Consider the following 17,697-nt stretch of genomic DNA (forward strand, 5'->3'; position numbering starts at 1 on the left):
AAGTCGATACCCAATATACCCAGCCTGCATTTGACATTTGAAGTCATTGTAAATAAGATGGTAGCTATCAAAACATTTATATTAAAGAAATAAACTGTAAGTTAAATAGTAAATTAATTTAGATTATTGTTGTAAAATAAAAGAAATAAACGGAGAACCTATTCCAGCACATTAACAAACTGCTTTAAAATAGAACAAGTTTTACAGGTGCTTTTTTTTTGTGATATTATTGTAAAGTTTTCATGAAAATCACATTTTTAAAATAAATATTTTTCAACCTTAAAATGCTGTTTATATTCAAAGTAGAAAAATTATTATTATTATATATATATATATATGTATTTAAACATCTTCGCTTCCAACAAGGCTGCAAGCAACCATTAATTAAAGTTGGAAGTTACTGGAAAAGAAAAGATGAAGATTGCAGAGCAAGATAACAATTGACGAACGACTTAAAAGATTGCAAATTATATGAATCAGGAAAGGAAGATGAAGGAAGAGAATTCCAAAGAACTGATGTTCGAGGAAAAAAACTAGACAAATAAGAGTTTTTGGAGCACTTAGGAAAAGTCACAGAAAAAGGATGAGATTTAATTGAATGACAAGTAACACGAGAATGAATTTTAATAGATGGCACAAGAGACACTAGCTCTTATGAGCAGTGCTATTATAGTATTTGTAGAAAAGAGAAAGAGAAGCAACATTATGATGATGTGATAATGGTTGGAGGTTGGCTGCAAGAGCAGGTCTAACTTTGTTTACAATGCGTTTTTGCACCTTGTCTAAAAGAGAAAGGGCATCATTAGAAGATCCGCCCCAGATATGGCAACAGTATTCCATACAAGGCCGAATTTGAGATTTATAGAGATAGAGAGTAGAATCCAAACTAAGAAAGTGTCGAGCTCGATAAAGAGATGCAACCTTAGCAGAAGCTAACTTTGCAACTGATTTGATATATGGTTTCCAAGAAAGATCGGAAGTAAAAGTTAATCCTACAAGATGAAGAGTAGATGACTCATCGAGTACATCACCGTTCATAAATATAAGAAGATCTAATTTATTGCGATAACAATTCGCTAAAAAAATTGAGTTTTATCTGTATTGAAGTTCACCAGCCACTGTGAGCCCCATGCTGTAGCAGAAGTGAGATCCTTTTCAAGCTCAAATGCCCCCCCCCCCCAAGCAATCAGAGAGTGTTGGTTTCTTATCACGACAAGAATAAATGGTAGTATCATCAACAAACAATGCCACCTTAGATGTGAGAATACCTGGAAGATCGTTAATATAAATTAAAAAGAGTATAGGGCCTAGGATAGAACCTTAAGGAACCCCTGAAGTTACAAAATATGAAGAAGAGTGCTGTCCATCGAGGATAACTTTTATACCACGATTGGAAAGGAAGGATTCAATGATCTTAAAGATGTTGCCAGATACACCATAAGAAGAAAGCTTATGGAGAAGACCAGCATGCCAAACTTTATCAAAAGCTTTTGATGTCAAGAGCAATGGCCTTAACCTCTCCACCTTTATCTAATACACGATAAAATCTATCGGTTATTACTGTTAGCAAATCAGCTGTAGAACGAGAAGATCAAAATCCATATTGATGGTCAGAAAGTAAGTTATTAGATTCAAGATGAGAAACTAAGTGTTTGTTAATTAAAGATTCAAAAACCTTGCTTATGATAGGAAGAAGACTAATGGGACGGTAGTTAGACAAATCAGATCGCTCTCCAGAATTTTTGAAGATAGGGATAACAGATGCGGCTTTCCAGCAGGCTGGAAAACAAAACTCTGATAAGCACTTGTTAAATAGTTTTGAGAGTATAGACGACAGCTCCAGAGAACACTTCTGCAAGACAATAACAGGTATGTTGTCCGGGCCACATGCTGTAGAAGAGTCTAGGCAGGAAATCACTTTAGATACAGATGCTGAAGTGATATGAATGTCAAGCAATGGATCGACCTGTTTGTTGGCAATATCAGGTAGAACGCAACTAGTGGAATTAAGAGATGATATTGATAAAAAGTTCTTAGCAAATAATTCAGCTTTGTCTTAAGGTGAGGTGACAAAGTCTAAACCATACAAGAGAGGTGGAATTAAAGATTTGCCCTTATTATTGATATTATTAAAGATTCTCCAGAAGTTGCGAGAGCCCAATTTTTGAGATGAGATACAAGATTTCATGACCTGAGAATAGCGGGCTTTGGCGTTAGACAAAACCTTTTTACAATGGTTTCTACCAGTAATAAACAGACGTCTGTTTTCTGGAGAATTGTTTTGCTGATAAATATGGAAGTAACGGTTTCGATTGGCAATTGCATAAGCACAGTGTGAGGAAATTCATGGAAGAGAATGAGGCTTGACCTGGAATCGTCAAGTGGGAACAAAGGATTCCATACCAGCCTGAATCCACAAAGTTATGTAAGATGCGCATTTTTCGACAGGAAGACAAAAGATTTCTACCCAAGGGCCATCACGAAGAAAATCACGGAAAGAATCCCAGTCAGCTTTACTGTAGTTGTAAGAGGTACGATAATAAGGGGATTCAGGTGATGAAGAAGAATGAGATATTAGTTTTAAAGAGATCAAACTGTGATCAGAAGCACCTAAGGGTGAATGTGGAGAAACTGAGCACTGACTAGGATCAGAAACAAGACATAAGTCGAGTAGAGAAGGTAAACGATTCGGGTTGTCAGGAAAGCGAGTCGGAAAGTTGACTATTTGAGTTAGGAATTGAGAAAGGCAAAAGTTGTGGGCTTTAATGCCTGCAGAGTCACTGACACTAGAGCCAAGCCATTCAGAGTGGTGAGCATTAAAGTCACCGACAACAACTATATTAGCTGATGGATAAAGAGAGAGGGCTTGGTCAATATGATCAGAAATAACATCAAAAAGAGTACAGTCTTGAGATGAAGGAGAGCAATATAGAGCAAAAAGAAAGGCAATAGAGTGAAGTGGTACTAAACAAAAGCACATGAAAGAATAGTCTGTGGATTCAAACCTAGTTTCACGACAAATGAGGGAATTTTTACAAATGTATATACCCAGGCCAAGCATGTGATTATAGGAATTAAAGGAAGATAACCATCAACACTAAGATCACAAGATGAGACAGCCGAACTCAAATTAGTCTCACAAAGAGCAAGTAGGTCTGGTGAACTTTGCAAGAGATAAGACTCAACAGAAGAAAAGTTACTAAAAGTTACGAAAACCACGAATATTAGTGAATGATAGGTTTAGAGAACTTGGTGATGATGATGGCTTTTTGTGTTTTATAGTTTTTGGTACTTCATTTATTTTTAAATTTATTGAAGTACTTGACCCAAAGCATGGATAGTACTCAGAACACTGCTTAATAGCCCAAGCAATTGCCTCATTACTATTAATAAACCCTAAACTGTAACAAAGGCTCCAAATGTGGCCTTCGCCATGCACACCAAAAGTACAAACAGGGACAACATTCATGCGCAATATGTTAATACTTTGATATTTTTCAGCTGTTTGAGAGCTACCACAGAGTTCGGGAAACCTGACTACCAGCCGGCCTCAGAACCATAAAACTGAGTTTTAGAGCTGTACCCTCATTAGGAGATGATATAATTAGTTGCCTAGTCATAAAAACAGAGACATAAGCAAAAATTATGCATTGAGTCAAGAAGATCCAGCATTCAACACCCTAAACTGGAAACAATGTATTGAAAATACATCTGCGCCAGCCTAATAGATGAATATATATATATGATATATATATAAATTTTAATGGAAATTTTAACATATATATATATATATATATATATATATATATATATATATATATATATATATATATATATATATATATATATATATATATATATATATATAAGTGTTTGCTGGTTAAAAAACAAATGCATAAATAATGAAAGCTATAAAAAGTTTTAACTTAATCTCAGTTTATAGATTAATACACCAACTTTATAGATATAGTTTCATTATTGAAAAACTGTGATGACAGGTTCAAGGTGAATATGTATTTAAATATCCACAAATGTAAAATATAATGTTAACTAAAATACCTTAATCTTAAATAAACTGAGTAAACCTTTTTTTTTAAATAAACGAAATAAGCTTATTTATTTGATAATTTATATTTAAGTATACCTTCTAAGTTATTAAATATATATATCTTAAACTTACAGCTTAAGAAATAGAGTATTTAAAGGACCAGAAAGCTAAGAAAAGACTGATTTCAAAAAATCTATTTAAAAATGTATTTTAACTATAATAAGTAATAAGGATTGTTCAGAAACTTTCACTGTTTAAAGCCATTGGAGTAGATGTAAAAAAGAATTACAATGGTCACCAAAGGTAATAAAATACAACAGTATTAGAAGGTTAAAAATTATTGTAACTGATAATGCTTTCCTTAAAACAGGCGTTAAGTAAAAAAAAAAAGAAGAGATTACTTCTGTTCATAAAGCACTCAGGAAAATTAAGGCCAAAAATCAACCCAAAAATTAAAGTAAAAGCAATTTTGTCAAACTTTAACTAATTTAAATTCAACAGGAATAGTTAAACAGCAGGAATAGTTAAACAGCAGGAATAGTTATATAGCAGGAATAGTTATACTGGTTTAGTTAATATTTTTTAACTAAAGTGGAACCTCTAACTACTTTTCTTATTTCCTCATTTGAATTAATGAATGTTCTGAAAAATTCTTAAAAACCTATTTATACTGATTAATCAAATATCTCATAATGAGCAAAAAAGTCTTTTAGGCTTGTGTCAGAGACATCAAAGAATGTTTAAGTTCAAATAAAATCCAAATTTTTTTTATAAGCATAATGCATCTAAAATGATTACTTTATACCTTTTATTCTAGAAAATGCTGTTTATCATAGAACAACACTTTTAAAAATTTTACATAATAAATCAAAATAGAAAGAGAAAATTATTTTCAGGTGAATGAAAATAAAGAAAGATAAAACAAAATAAAAATAAAAGACGCGCCTAAAAAGTGAAATGAACACCTTGCCTCCTTCACATTTTCTTGCTTTGTATTTAAAAAGTTAATGACAAAAGGCTACCCACCACATTGCACCACATTGCGCCATATTGAATAAAGTAATTATAACACTTTTGAATAAAATGTTTCCATTTTTGCTGAAATTAAATGGAGAAATTCAGGAGGGATTGGGTGATGAGGTTTATGTGCTCATCGGTGAAAGCTTCAATAAATGTGCCCACCTGTAAATGTTGCAGTAAATAAAATATAATGTGAAGATTATGAGATTTCTGGAAATCGGTATTTATATTAAAGTTTACAAATAGAGTTTATAAATATTGAAAAAAAAAAAAGCACGATTATATATTAAAAACTTATAGTCTTATAATTATGTGTAAAACAAATCCTAAAGTCAAAAAAAGTATGTTTTGGTAGTGACTTAATATAACAGACACATTCACACACACACACACACACACACACACACACACATACACACACACACACACACACACACACACTAACACAAATATGCACTTATAAAGCACAGAAGATACATGCGAAAAAATAAAGATTCAAAAGTATAGCTGAAAAATCTACTTAGTTGTGACTCGTATACTTTGTTAAAACTATTGCTGTTATTGTCAAAAAAGTAAAAAATGAATTAAAAGTTATCAAATAAAAGTTTTAAAATTAAATATTAATAATAAGTAAAGCCCATTTAGAAATGTTTTATTTTAAATAAAGTTAAATAAATTATTTATTTCTTTTTCAATTGAAACAATTTCAATAGGAAAGAAACATGAACATTTTTTAGCCATATTTATTGATTAACCATATTTTCTTTACCTCTACAAATCTCTTAATCATCCCTGCATGGAATACTGTTGTCATATTTGGGTTGTTCTTCTAATGATGCTCTTTCTCTTCAAGAAAAGGTCCAAAAACACATTGTAAACGCAGTTAAACCCCCTCTATCTGTTAAGCTTGAGCCTCTCTTCCATCGTCATAAAGTTGCATCTCTTTCTCTTTTCTACAAATAGATCATGGTCGCTGCTCAAAGGAGCTATCATCTCTAGTTCCATCAACTAAAACTCATTCTCGCTTGAGTCATCATTTAGCAAAGTTCATTCTTTTACTGTATCTCTCCTTGCATGCTCTAAAAACTTCTATTCGCTTAGTTTTTTTCCCCGCACTTCAACCCTTTGGAACTCTCTTCTATCTTTATGTTTTCCTGACTTATACAACCTACAACTTTTAAAGTCTTCTGTCAACTGTTTCCTTGCTTTTTAACTCTATTTTCTTTTTTTCTAGTAACTCCCAACTTAATAGTGGTTGCTTGCAGCCTTATTGGGAGTGAATCAAAATTAAAAAAAAAAAATTTATTAAATTAATAAAAATATAACTAAAAATAAAAATTATAATTTTATTTAAAAAAATAATAAACATGCCTTGAAAAAATTATTTATCCTAAACCAAAACCTATATTAAAATTACAAAAATCAAGCAGTATACTAAAAATAAAATCTGTGTGCAAAAAATAAAGCATAAATGAAAAATTTATTAAACAATTACTACAATACTTCAACTTTTATTCATTATAATAATGTATAATCATTAAAATGCAATAACAAATGAAATACAAGAAAAAAGTAAAAATTCTTTAGTAATCAAACCTGAGCAGGTGGTGATGTTAGAGGGTTGCTTGCAAGATCAAGGCAAGTAAGTGATGTAATCAAACGAAAAGCTGGTGGTATTACAGAAACCTTGTTGCAAGAAAAATCGAGAGAAGAAAGATTTTTTAACTTGCTCAACTCTGCAACAAAGTAAAATCAAAAAATAATATGCAACAATGTTCAAGAAATAAAACTAATATTTTACAAACTTTAATTATCTTTTATTAAAGCTAGGAGCTATTGTATTACATTACTTAAGTATTACCTACAAGGACTATTGAGGATAATGGTGGAATATTTCAACATTTAATTTTTATTAACCAAGTCATATCTGTAATCACATTTCTTACATTAACTAATTGAAAGATCATTTATAAATCTGATTATTTAAAACTTCTTAAAAGTGAATCTTTATATTTCAGAATCACTATTAATGTTTACAGTAAAAAAATAAATGCTATTTAATATTGTCCTATTAAAAGTAAATTATATATATATATATATATATATATATATATATAAAATTTGGTCGCCTGGTACTGTTAGGAAACCCCGAATGTACACGGTGGAATATTTCAACATTTATTTAATTTTTATTAACCGAGTCATATCTGTAATCGCATTTATATATATGTGTATATGTATATATATACATATACAATATATATATATATATATATATATATATATATATATACATATACACACAAATATATATCAGAGGTGTACACTTGTGGTTTCCTAACAGTACCAGGCAACCAAATTTTGTGATAGGCGACTAAAAATATTCCTTTAATGCAATAAAGTCCTTTCAGGTGACTATTGATTTTTATCAGCAGTTCTATTTTGTTTTAATTCTTGAATTCTATAAAAAGAAAAGTAAATCTAAAATTATAATAAAGCTATATTTTGAAAGTCAGTGTCAAAGTTTGTTTTCTGCAGTTTTTATTATTAATTTGAAGATAAGAAAATTGTACGAGCATTTAAATGTATTTAATAAAATACTTCCAAAACAAAAAATTAAAAACTTTTATCATTTAAACAAAATATTATTTTATTTTTTTATTTTTTTACAAATTTTATTTAAGGATTTAGAGATAAAGTAATAGAAATAAATTTGCCAAAAAAAAAACTTTGACAGGCATTGTTAAGAAGCGTTAAGCAGCCTGCATTTTTCGTAAATGTCGAAAGTGTTCAGTTAAGCGAAAATTTTTTTGTAAAATGTAAACGTTGAAAGCATTCAACATTTATTTTTAAATTTTATTATTTTATAAAAATATAGACATTTATTTTTGAATATCTAAATTATCTTTTACTATTGTTTATGTAACATTTATTCAGAAAATATTAGGTCATAAAAAAAACTATTTAACCGTAACTGAGAATTTTTTAAAGAAACATATTGTTTTATAAAAAAAGAATTTAATTTTAAAAGACTTTAAATTAAATATGATTTTAAAAATTTGAATTTAGTTTTGAAGGAATGTAAAATAGTAAAACGTTGAATGAAATGAATGTGAAATAGTTTCACAATTTTTATTAAAAAAGTTTTTTTCTTATCAAACTAATCAATAGTCTAACTTATTCATTACGTAAAACATAAATCTCTCCAGAAAGCAAATTAAAAACTGGTTCAAGGCAAAAAAAACTTTTTTGAAATTGATAGTTTTCCTACCTAAACAAAACACTTAGTACATGTAGATACTCATTACATGTTAGACACTCATTACATGTTCTACCGATTTATCAGTCAATGTATGTACTCTCCTTGTATGTTCTACCTATTTGTTAGTTGATGTATGAAAAATGTATTAAGGTTTTGCTTGTAGTATAATATGTATTTATAAAATATTTACATTATAAACAACTATTATATTGATATTTTGTTTATTTTATGCATTGTAAAAAAAAATCCTGAGAAATTTTTTCCCAGGGTATTATTTTGGGTAGATTTTTTTCAGGGGGATTTTTTCCTGGTACCTTCTTATCAAATCAATATTGTGTAAAGTTCTTTTTATGTAATACATTTATGAACAAAAATTTTTACAAATATTTTATTGGTAACAAATAAAATCTTTTTTTTAAATATAACATTAAACATGTAAAAATTGAAATAAATAAATTGTGATGAACAAACAAAAGATTATGTTAATTATAAGATTGTTTAAAGAAATAAATTAGAAGGTAATATAATCTTTTTCAAATACATAATTTAGATTCTATTAATAACTTTTGTTAAATTATTTAAATCATTTTTAGCCCGGTTTAAAATTAAAACTAATTACAACGGGATACTTAAAAACAACTTCAAATTATCAATAGATTTCAGGCACCTGTAACAAATAAGATTTTAACAATTACAACTTTTTAAAAGCCAAGGGTTTTAAAGTATTTGTAAATACTTTCAATACTTTGTTGTTATAAAAAAGAGCGCCTATTATTTTTATAAAATAAGCTTTCAATTCTAGGGAAACACTTAATGGCGTATATATTGGCATTTACTTTATCAGAAAGTAGAAATGTGAATGTTATCAATAGTTTACTTTTATTTATGCAAACTATTTTTAGTCTACACTTAGCCATACAATGAAAAATGACTAGAATATGCAAGAACTCTGCTGAATGCAAAATTTTTTATAAAAAATAGCAACGGGCAACTCAAAAAAGTAGGCGGGTGACCAAAATTAACAAACTGGTGACTTTCAGTTGCCCTTCTGGTGACCGACCAAAAGTCTGAGTGTACACCCCTATATATATATACATATATATATATATATATATATATATATATATATATATATATATATATATATATATATATACAGACATATATAGTATTGGCCATTAATAACAATCCAGCATGTTTTTACTGATATCATTGGACTTTGATATTAAATCAATAACTGTTCGACTCTTCTTTGATGTAAAAAATGTATATTGATGAGCTTCCTATTTTCTTTCAAATAAATATAGATTCATATAAATATTATGCGATGTGCTAATTATATTGCAATTTTTTTGAAATATATCTCATAATCTTAAATAATTACTATGGCAAAAATTAACAATCCACTCTATTATTTCAAACTTCCTTTAAAATTTCATTTGATTATGATTACAACTGCACTTATTTTCAAACTATTTATAATTATTTGAGAATTTTTATTTAGATTGTTATAATCATTTGGAAATTTTGCGTAAAATTAAATAGAAAAATGATTATCTAATTAACTACAATGTTTCAGCAATAAAACAATCAAATCGACTGGAAATATTATTGATAATATAACAAAAATTAAAATCATAGTAATAAATGAAGAAAATCTTAATGAGAGAAACTGCAAAACATTAAAACACGACACATGCCACTTTTAGCAGAATAATCAGTTGATATTAAATATACAACACAATTCAAAATCTTCTATGTCCTGGAAGGCTTAGCATTTTAAATAAAAGAAATAAACTTATTCGCATAGTGAAAAAAAATAGAAGTTTATCATCTACTGATCTCAGTCAAAAAGGACAAAAAGCTTCTGGTGTTGTAGCTAGTGCTCAAACAATTAGAAGAGTACTACAAAAACACAATTACACGTGGTAAGCTGCTTGCGAAAAACCATATCTATTGATAAAAATTAGAAAACAAGAAAAAACTGGCGTTTAGCTCATAAAATTTAGTCTATGAGCATGCGGCACAACACTCTTTTCAGATATGAAATAAATGTTTAGGTTGATTTAAGAAAAAGTAATGCTGAAAAGAAAGCCACGTAAAAAATTGGACCCAAATTTATTTAGGTATAGAACAAAACATGGTAGTGGTAGTATATACATCTGGGCATGCATGAACTATGAAGGTGTCGGTTGTTTCAAACTATTTGATGGAAGGCTCAATTCTCTAAGATATTTAGATATATTGGATAACTATTTAATGCCTTCTATTGACATTTTCCCAAAAGACATGGGAATCTTCCAACAAGGTAAAGCTTGATACTGCTAAAATTTGCAAGCAATTGTTTGAAGAAAACAACATCAAAACCATATCTTTGCCTGCCAATACTCCAGATCTCAATTACATAGAGAACTTGTGGGTTAAACAACAATCTTGGTAAAATTTAAACAAAAGACCAGCTGAAAGAATTAGTAACAAAATTACTGAATAATGTTCCAAAAGAGATTACTCAGAATGTATATATATATATATATATATATATATATATATATATATATATATATATATATATATATATATATATATATATACATATATATATATGTATATATATATATATATACACATATATATATGTATATATATATATATATATATATATATGTATATATATATATGTATATATATATATATATATATATATATATACATATATATATATATATATATATATATATATATATATATATATATATATATATATATATATATATATATATATATATATCAGCACTCTGAACTATAAAAACAAGGTTGGCAATAATTTGCCAGCCTTTATCGGTTGGCATCAGGTCGGCAAAAAAACCTCTAACAATTGGAGGATATATATATATATTATATGTATATATGTGTGTGTGTGTGACAAACTCAGAGTTTATTTGGGGATAGAACTATTTTTTTGCTGACATTAGAGGGGGGGGGGATGATCTTTAGATTTCCCCCTTCCCCTTTCTTCCCTAGTTAAAACCAGTGCCGCGAAGATGATTTTTTAATCATCATTTTTATCATTTGTGTTTATCTTGTTTAGTTTTATCCAAATAATAATTTAGTAACAAGTTTTTACAATTAAATTTTGTAACAATATTCATTTTTTTAACTAACATTCGGTTGGTAACCGAAGGACAGTTACGTCACATAATTACGTGAAAAAAGCAATTGCTTTTTAATTCATTTTATTGTTCTGAAGAAAAAGCAAAGCAGCTAAAATAAACTGAAAATTATTTATATACTACTGTATTTAAAACCGAAACTTTTTCTATTTTTAATAACAAAGCAAATGAAAAGTTAAAAGATAAAATAATTTTTGGGCGCCCATACCACTCCAGCGGTACTAAAACAGGCCTAGGTTCATCCCTGTATATATATATACATATATACAAATATATTTATATACGTATGATTAGTAAGCGACTGGGGCCAGGGCCGGGGCTAGGTTTTATAACACATAGCCATGACTGGGGCCGGGTTAATGATCAGGGCTGCATTAATATTGATAGATCCTATAAAAATGTTATTTTTAATTAAAATTTATGACATGAATTTTATTTAAAAACAATATTTTATAGGATCTCTTAACTTTAATGCAGCCCTGGCTGGGTTTATGACCAGGGCTGCATTAATATTGATAGATCCTATAAAAGTATTGTTTTTAATTATAACTCATATCATAAATTTTAATTAAAAATAACATTTTTATATGATCTATCAATATTAATGCAGCCCTGGTCATAAATCTGGCCCCGGTCGCGGCTATGTGTTATCAAACCTGGCCGCGACCATAGCCCCGGTCGCTTACTACGTATGATGAAATATTATATTCTAATTTAATATAAAAGTTTTTATTTTGAAAACTTTTTTTTTATTTTCACTTACACAAAAATACAAAAAAATCTATTATAAAAAAAATTTACGAACCATCAGGTAAGGCTGTTATTTGATTTCTTCTGATATTAAGTAGACGTAGAGAAGACAATTCACCCATTGTACTTGGTAAACTTGTTAATTCATTACATGAAACATCCTTTTAGTATAAACAACCAATTAATAAACAACAAAAATTTGAAATGGATATAAATTTATGTTTATATATAGTACACATATATTCATATGTAAATATAAAAAAAATTGTAAATATGAAACTAATAGTCAATTATAGATGTTAACAAGTTTTGGAATTTTAGAGGAAAAACTAAATTATTACCAATTTAATGTCATGCAATAGGTATACTACGTAGCATTTAACATAGTAATAAATTACAGTAATATTATTACATGTGAAACCATATATTCTTTTTAAAAATTTAATTTAACATGGTAAACTTAAACATTGATTTATCAACTGCATTTTTATTAGGCTAAAAGATTTTTGAATCAAATAGTTTAATAAATATAACAAACATTAAACAAAATTAAAAAACTTTAAAAGAAAGTTTAATTGCAAAAATAATTTTGGTACAAACTCATATTTAAAATATAAAAGTTTTTTAAATTTTAAATTTTTATAAAGTTCTAAAACTTGATAAAGCCCACAAGCAAAAACCAATGGTTTTTGCTTGTGGGTTTCTATACACACACTTCTACACAAATTTCAATCACACTAGCACATAAATTTTAACCATCTGAGTAAAAGATTTAGAAAGACCAAAATTTTGAGCTTTAGAGCCAGCAGGATCAGTAGTACTAAAGCAAAGCTATTCAGTATGATGAGCAAATCATCATAACAATATTAGCAGCGGTTGTAATAGATTACATATTACCAGGAGCAGGCTAAGCATGATAACTCAAATCCTGACCTGACTTGAATGATTGAACAATAGCAAGTTTAAATTGAATGACCAATCACAAGTTAATTTAAATATTTTAGATTTTGGGAGAACTACTGCATCAAAGCAAATGAGAACCTATTAAGGATGCTTTTAACTTCCTCCTGGGTGATATTCATAATGGCCATGTAGCAAAAATTGGTGTAGTTACTGTGTAAAATACTATGAATATATAATTAATGTATCCACATGAACCAAAAAATTAAATGCTGAATTTTAGATACGAGGAGATATCGAAGCAACCTATATATAATATATAATATCTTGATAGTGGTTCAAGGAATCTTTTGCAATTTGGAACCTTATTGCCATAAGGTGCAAATGTTCACACTGGCAGAAGATTCATGAACATATAAAAAGGTATCAAACTACTTTGAAGTATCTGAGTATCTTGTTCACTACATTAAAGTGTCTGAGTAACTTGTTATTATTGCAAGCAAAAAAAAAATTGGAAACCCTATTTCACCAGAAACAGTCAAATAAGTGATGAACTTTTATCGAAGTGATGAGTTTCCAAGTATGATGCTAGGAAAAAAAAAGATTTTGTTATTATCAAGAAAAACCAATGTGTCTAAAAAGTTTTACTTAATCTTAATGTCAAGGTCATTTTGTCAATGTTTTGTGCTCTGGAGCTGTATTGAGTGGTGTATTACTAATGGAGTGGTGTATTACTATGCATCAGGTATTTTCAATGAGTATGCATACATCACCAAAATAATTTGGTGAAAATTATCAATGTTGTTAAGTTGAAGTTATCATTGGAGCAAAACTCGAAACTTGCTTTTTACAATTTTACTTTATTTTCAAGAGAAAATACTTCTCAGATAAAAATGTTTATGCTACTTTTAAGACAATGTTGATTGTGATACAGTATTTATTTTTACAATATTCAAAAAGATATAAAAATATATATCAAAGTAATATATAAGTATATATATCTACCCAATGTGTTATGTGTACTTTTCTGATGGCTGTGTTTTTATGTAAAGATATAAATAGATATATCAAATAAAATTACCTTATGTGTTATGTGTACTTTTCTGATGAGCTGTGGCAGCAAAATTTAAAAACTTTCATCACAGCAAAGACTTTGATTTAAAGGCTGATGGTTTGACTTTGATTTAAAGGTTCGGGTATTCTTTGCTTCTAGATAAGGGGGATCACATCCCATCACAGGGGGATTTATCATGGTAAATCCTCTTGTAATGGTATAGGTGAGACTGTTAAAATATTAGTATGCCAAAAAAAATTTAAAACAAGCAACTAATCAGCAGACTATAAATGTTAATTTAATATACTCCTTTTGTAAAGCCAAGATAAATGGAATCTATTTTAAGTTATTTTCAAAGGAAAAAATTTACCAAACTCAAACTCGATTATAAAAAAGATAATTAGTAGAACATTCAGTATCATCATTTTATTCCTATTAGTTCAAAAACAATATAATCATTATAAACAATTATATTAAAAACTATGTAAAAAAAGAACCTTGATTACTAGATTATAAAATTACTAATGTATTTGATATTATTCTGAAAAAAATAATAGAAAAGATATTTCATTAAATATAAAAACTAAATTGTATGTTTTTATGATGAATTTTGTGTTTAGGGATTACTAAAAATGTAAGCAAGCTCAGTATTAAAATCAGATTCATGCATCACAATGGATCAGGTAAAAATTTGTTTTGACCAAAAAAAGATTAATTTCGACACTCGCAACAAAATCATGTCATAAGTTTAGCAAGTGTCAGCAATCTGTCAAGATTTAAAGAAACTTAAAACTTAAAACTAAGTTTTGCTTAGCTTAGAGCCAAAACATAAGTCTAGTTTTATTCAGTTGACTTAACATTAAGTGATGATTTATAATAAAACTTTTCCCCAAGGATTTCGGTGACACTCCTCAAGCGAGTGCTTTTTTTGAAGAGCAAAAATTAGGGCATTTCCATTCTAGTGAGTCAAAAAAAATGAAATTTTAAAATGAATATTTTTTTAATTTGGAAGATGGAATTCAAAAGAAGATAGGCGATATTTTGATCCAAAAGAAAAATTATAGAAGACAAGTGTTTTAATTATTCAAACTTTGCAATAAATAAATAAAATTTTTAAGACAAAAAACAAAATTCTTATTACATGTGATTATGATATTTAAAGTTGATATCATGACCCAGTTTTTTTTTATTCTTAAAGGTAATGATGTCTTTTAATATTTCATTATCATAAATTGCAACTACGTATCTTGGAGGTATCTTAAAATAAAAATATTTTTATAAAAAGAAGTGTTAAAAAGTTTCAATGAAAGCGATTTTTTTTACTTTACGTATGTTTAGGTTACTGAATTGAATGGCAAAAGTATTTTTTTTCTTCCATGACATTTTAGTATTGTTTTTTTGCATCACGCAGACATATCATGCATGGACAAATATTCATCTGTGCGTGATAATTAGTTTCTTTAGCTTTATAATGCTTAAGTCGCATATTTGCTGGTTAATTAGTTTGAGTATAATTTAGTTAGATTCTTGATTTTTAAAGTTCTTGATTTTTATTTGCGAGAAGATATCAGTAGAATGGCTCCAGGATGCAAAGATGTTGCTTTTAATAAGAAAACAAAAGAGAAGGTATGAGACATCATTTATATGTAGAAATCGCATTTCATTTATAAGGTTTTTAGTTTTTATAAACAATTTTTGTTTTCTTTTAGAAACAAATTTGTCACATGCTGATGACCATAGGAGAAGCATATTCACTTTTTAAAAGTGAGCATATTAATTTAAAAGTGGGTAAATCTAGGTTTTATGATCTGCAACCATTCTATGTCAAGCTAGTAAACGATCTTCCCCACGATATTTGCCTTTGCATATACCATGAAAATTTCAGGTTGTTATTGAATGCCCTTCAAAAAAAATGTAATATTATGTCAGACATAGTTGACAGATCTGTGTGTAATCAAAACAACCAATCTTACATGTTTATGGAATGTAAAGCTAACTGTGGGTTGGCAAAGCTTGATGAATATGTTTCTAATGTAATAGATTCATTTGGTGATGATTCCAACAAACAGCTCTTTGTTTTTGACCAATGGTCCTCAGAAAACGCGCAGAAAGTTGAACAACCACTAACATCTTTGTTAGAGGGGTGCATATTACTAAAGCAACAACAAAGTGTATATTTTTGTTTATGTCGCCAAAATGTATCAGATAATGAATTGATTATACAAGTAAGTAAAATTGTAATTTTATTTACTTTTATTAACAAAACTTAATAATTTCGTATTAACCTTTTTGTTATATTTATAAACTAACTATTCATCCATATTTTTAATTTTTCTAAAATCAGATGGATTTCAGTGAAAATTACACCATAATGGAGCAAAGTGAAATTCAATTCGCTTACTGGGTTCATCAGCAACTAACAGTATTCACTGCTGCAGTTTGGAGTAAGAAAGATACACATGAATAAGAACAATACACAATACCTCCTATGCCATTGTATCCAATTGTTTACTTCATGATAAATATACCATCTTGTTCATTATCAAACAATTATTAAGTCCTTATCAAAATATTTGTAAATTACACTTTTTCACTGATGGCCCTTCATCACAATTCAAAAACTCTTATGTCATGACAGCCATGAATAATCTGTACAAATTATCATCTGATCTTGTCGAGATTCATTGGTCATTTTTTGCAACATCACATGGAAAGAGGACAGTTGATGGCATAGGAGGAGAAATAAAAAGAATGGTTTAGACAACAGTAAAATCTGAAAAAATGATATTGTCACAGTTTGGAAGATTTTGTGAGCATTGCAAGTGAAAAAATACCATAATTATATATCCATCTGTAGACAACCACTCCTGGCATGACTCGTGTAAGTTAAAACCATTATTACAGCAACCACACTTTGATAACCGTGGGCACATTATCGAGCCGAAATGTTATAACTAAACTTATTGTTAAAAATTTGATATTATATCTTTCTTATCTTTAATATAATATATTAAATATATAAACATTATTTATCTTTAATATAACACATTAAAATATTGTTTTTTAATCAAATGTGTATTTAAAATAATTAGTACTGATATATATGTTATTTATGATAGTCGCAATTGATTTATTTCCAAAAATAAAATCCAAAAATGACTAATGTTTGCATGTTCCGTTAGTTACTTTTTTTTGTCTGTGCCTGATTTTGGTTTAACTACTATTGTGGAGCAAAGATACATCGTAGAATGCTGTAACTTTGTTATAATCTTTAAAAATGCTTATATTATTATCTTTAAAAAACAAATCACCCGTCACTGATACATTTTCAGAGAAAACAGGGTTCATTTATTACTTTTTTTTCTTTTTTCTGTTTCGTGCGCGACTCCATTAAAAGAATAATTTATTCTATAATGAAGCAACCCATAGCTACCATACTTTGTATAGGTAATATATACATAGATGTCATTTAAATAAAATTGGTGATTACAAA

The 17,697-nt window shown here is 28.3% G+C and overlaps 1 protein-coding gene across 2 annotated transcripts in view; it reads right to left on the bottom strand.

Annotated features, from left to right (window-relative positions):
* Nucleotides 1–17,697, bottom strand: part of LOC100214577 (DISP complex protein LRCH3) — a 57,041-nt gene that overhangs the window by 37,057 nt on the left and 2,287 nt on the right. For both annotated transcript variants that reach the window (XM_065788503.1, XM_065788502.1), the window contains exons 4-5: nt 12,306–12,411; nt 6,665–6,804 (exon numbers count right to left, since the gene is read on the bottom strand). In XM_065788503.1, coding sequence (XP_065644575.1) covers nt 6,665–6,804; nt 12,306–12,411 — 246 coding nt within the window. The remainder of the gene's footprint in view (nt 1–6,664; nt 6,805–12,305; nt 12,412–17,697) is intronic.

Source organism: Hydra vulgaris, chromosome 01 (assembly GCF_038396675.1).
Source record: "Hydra vulgaris chromosome 01, alternate assembly HydraT2T_AEP".
In the NCBI taxonomy this organism is placed as follows: Eukaryota; Metazoa; Cnidaria; class Hydrozoa; order Anthoathecata; family Hydridae; genus Hydra; species Hydra vulgaris.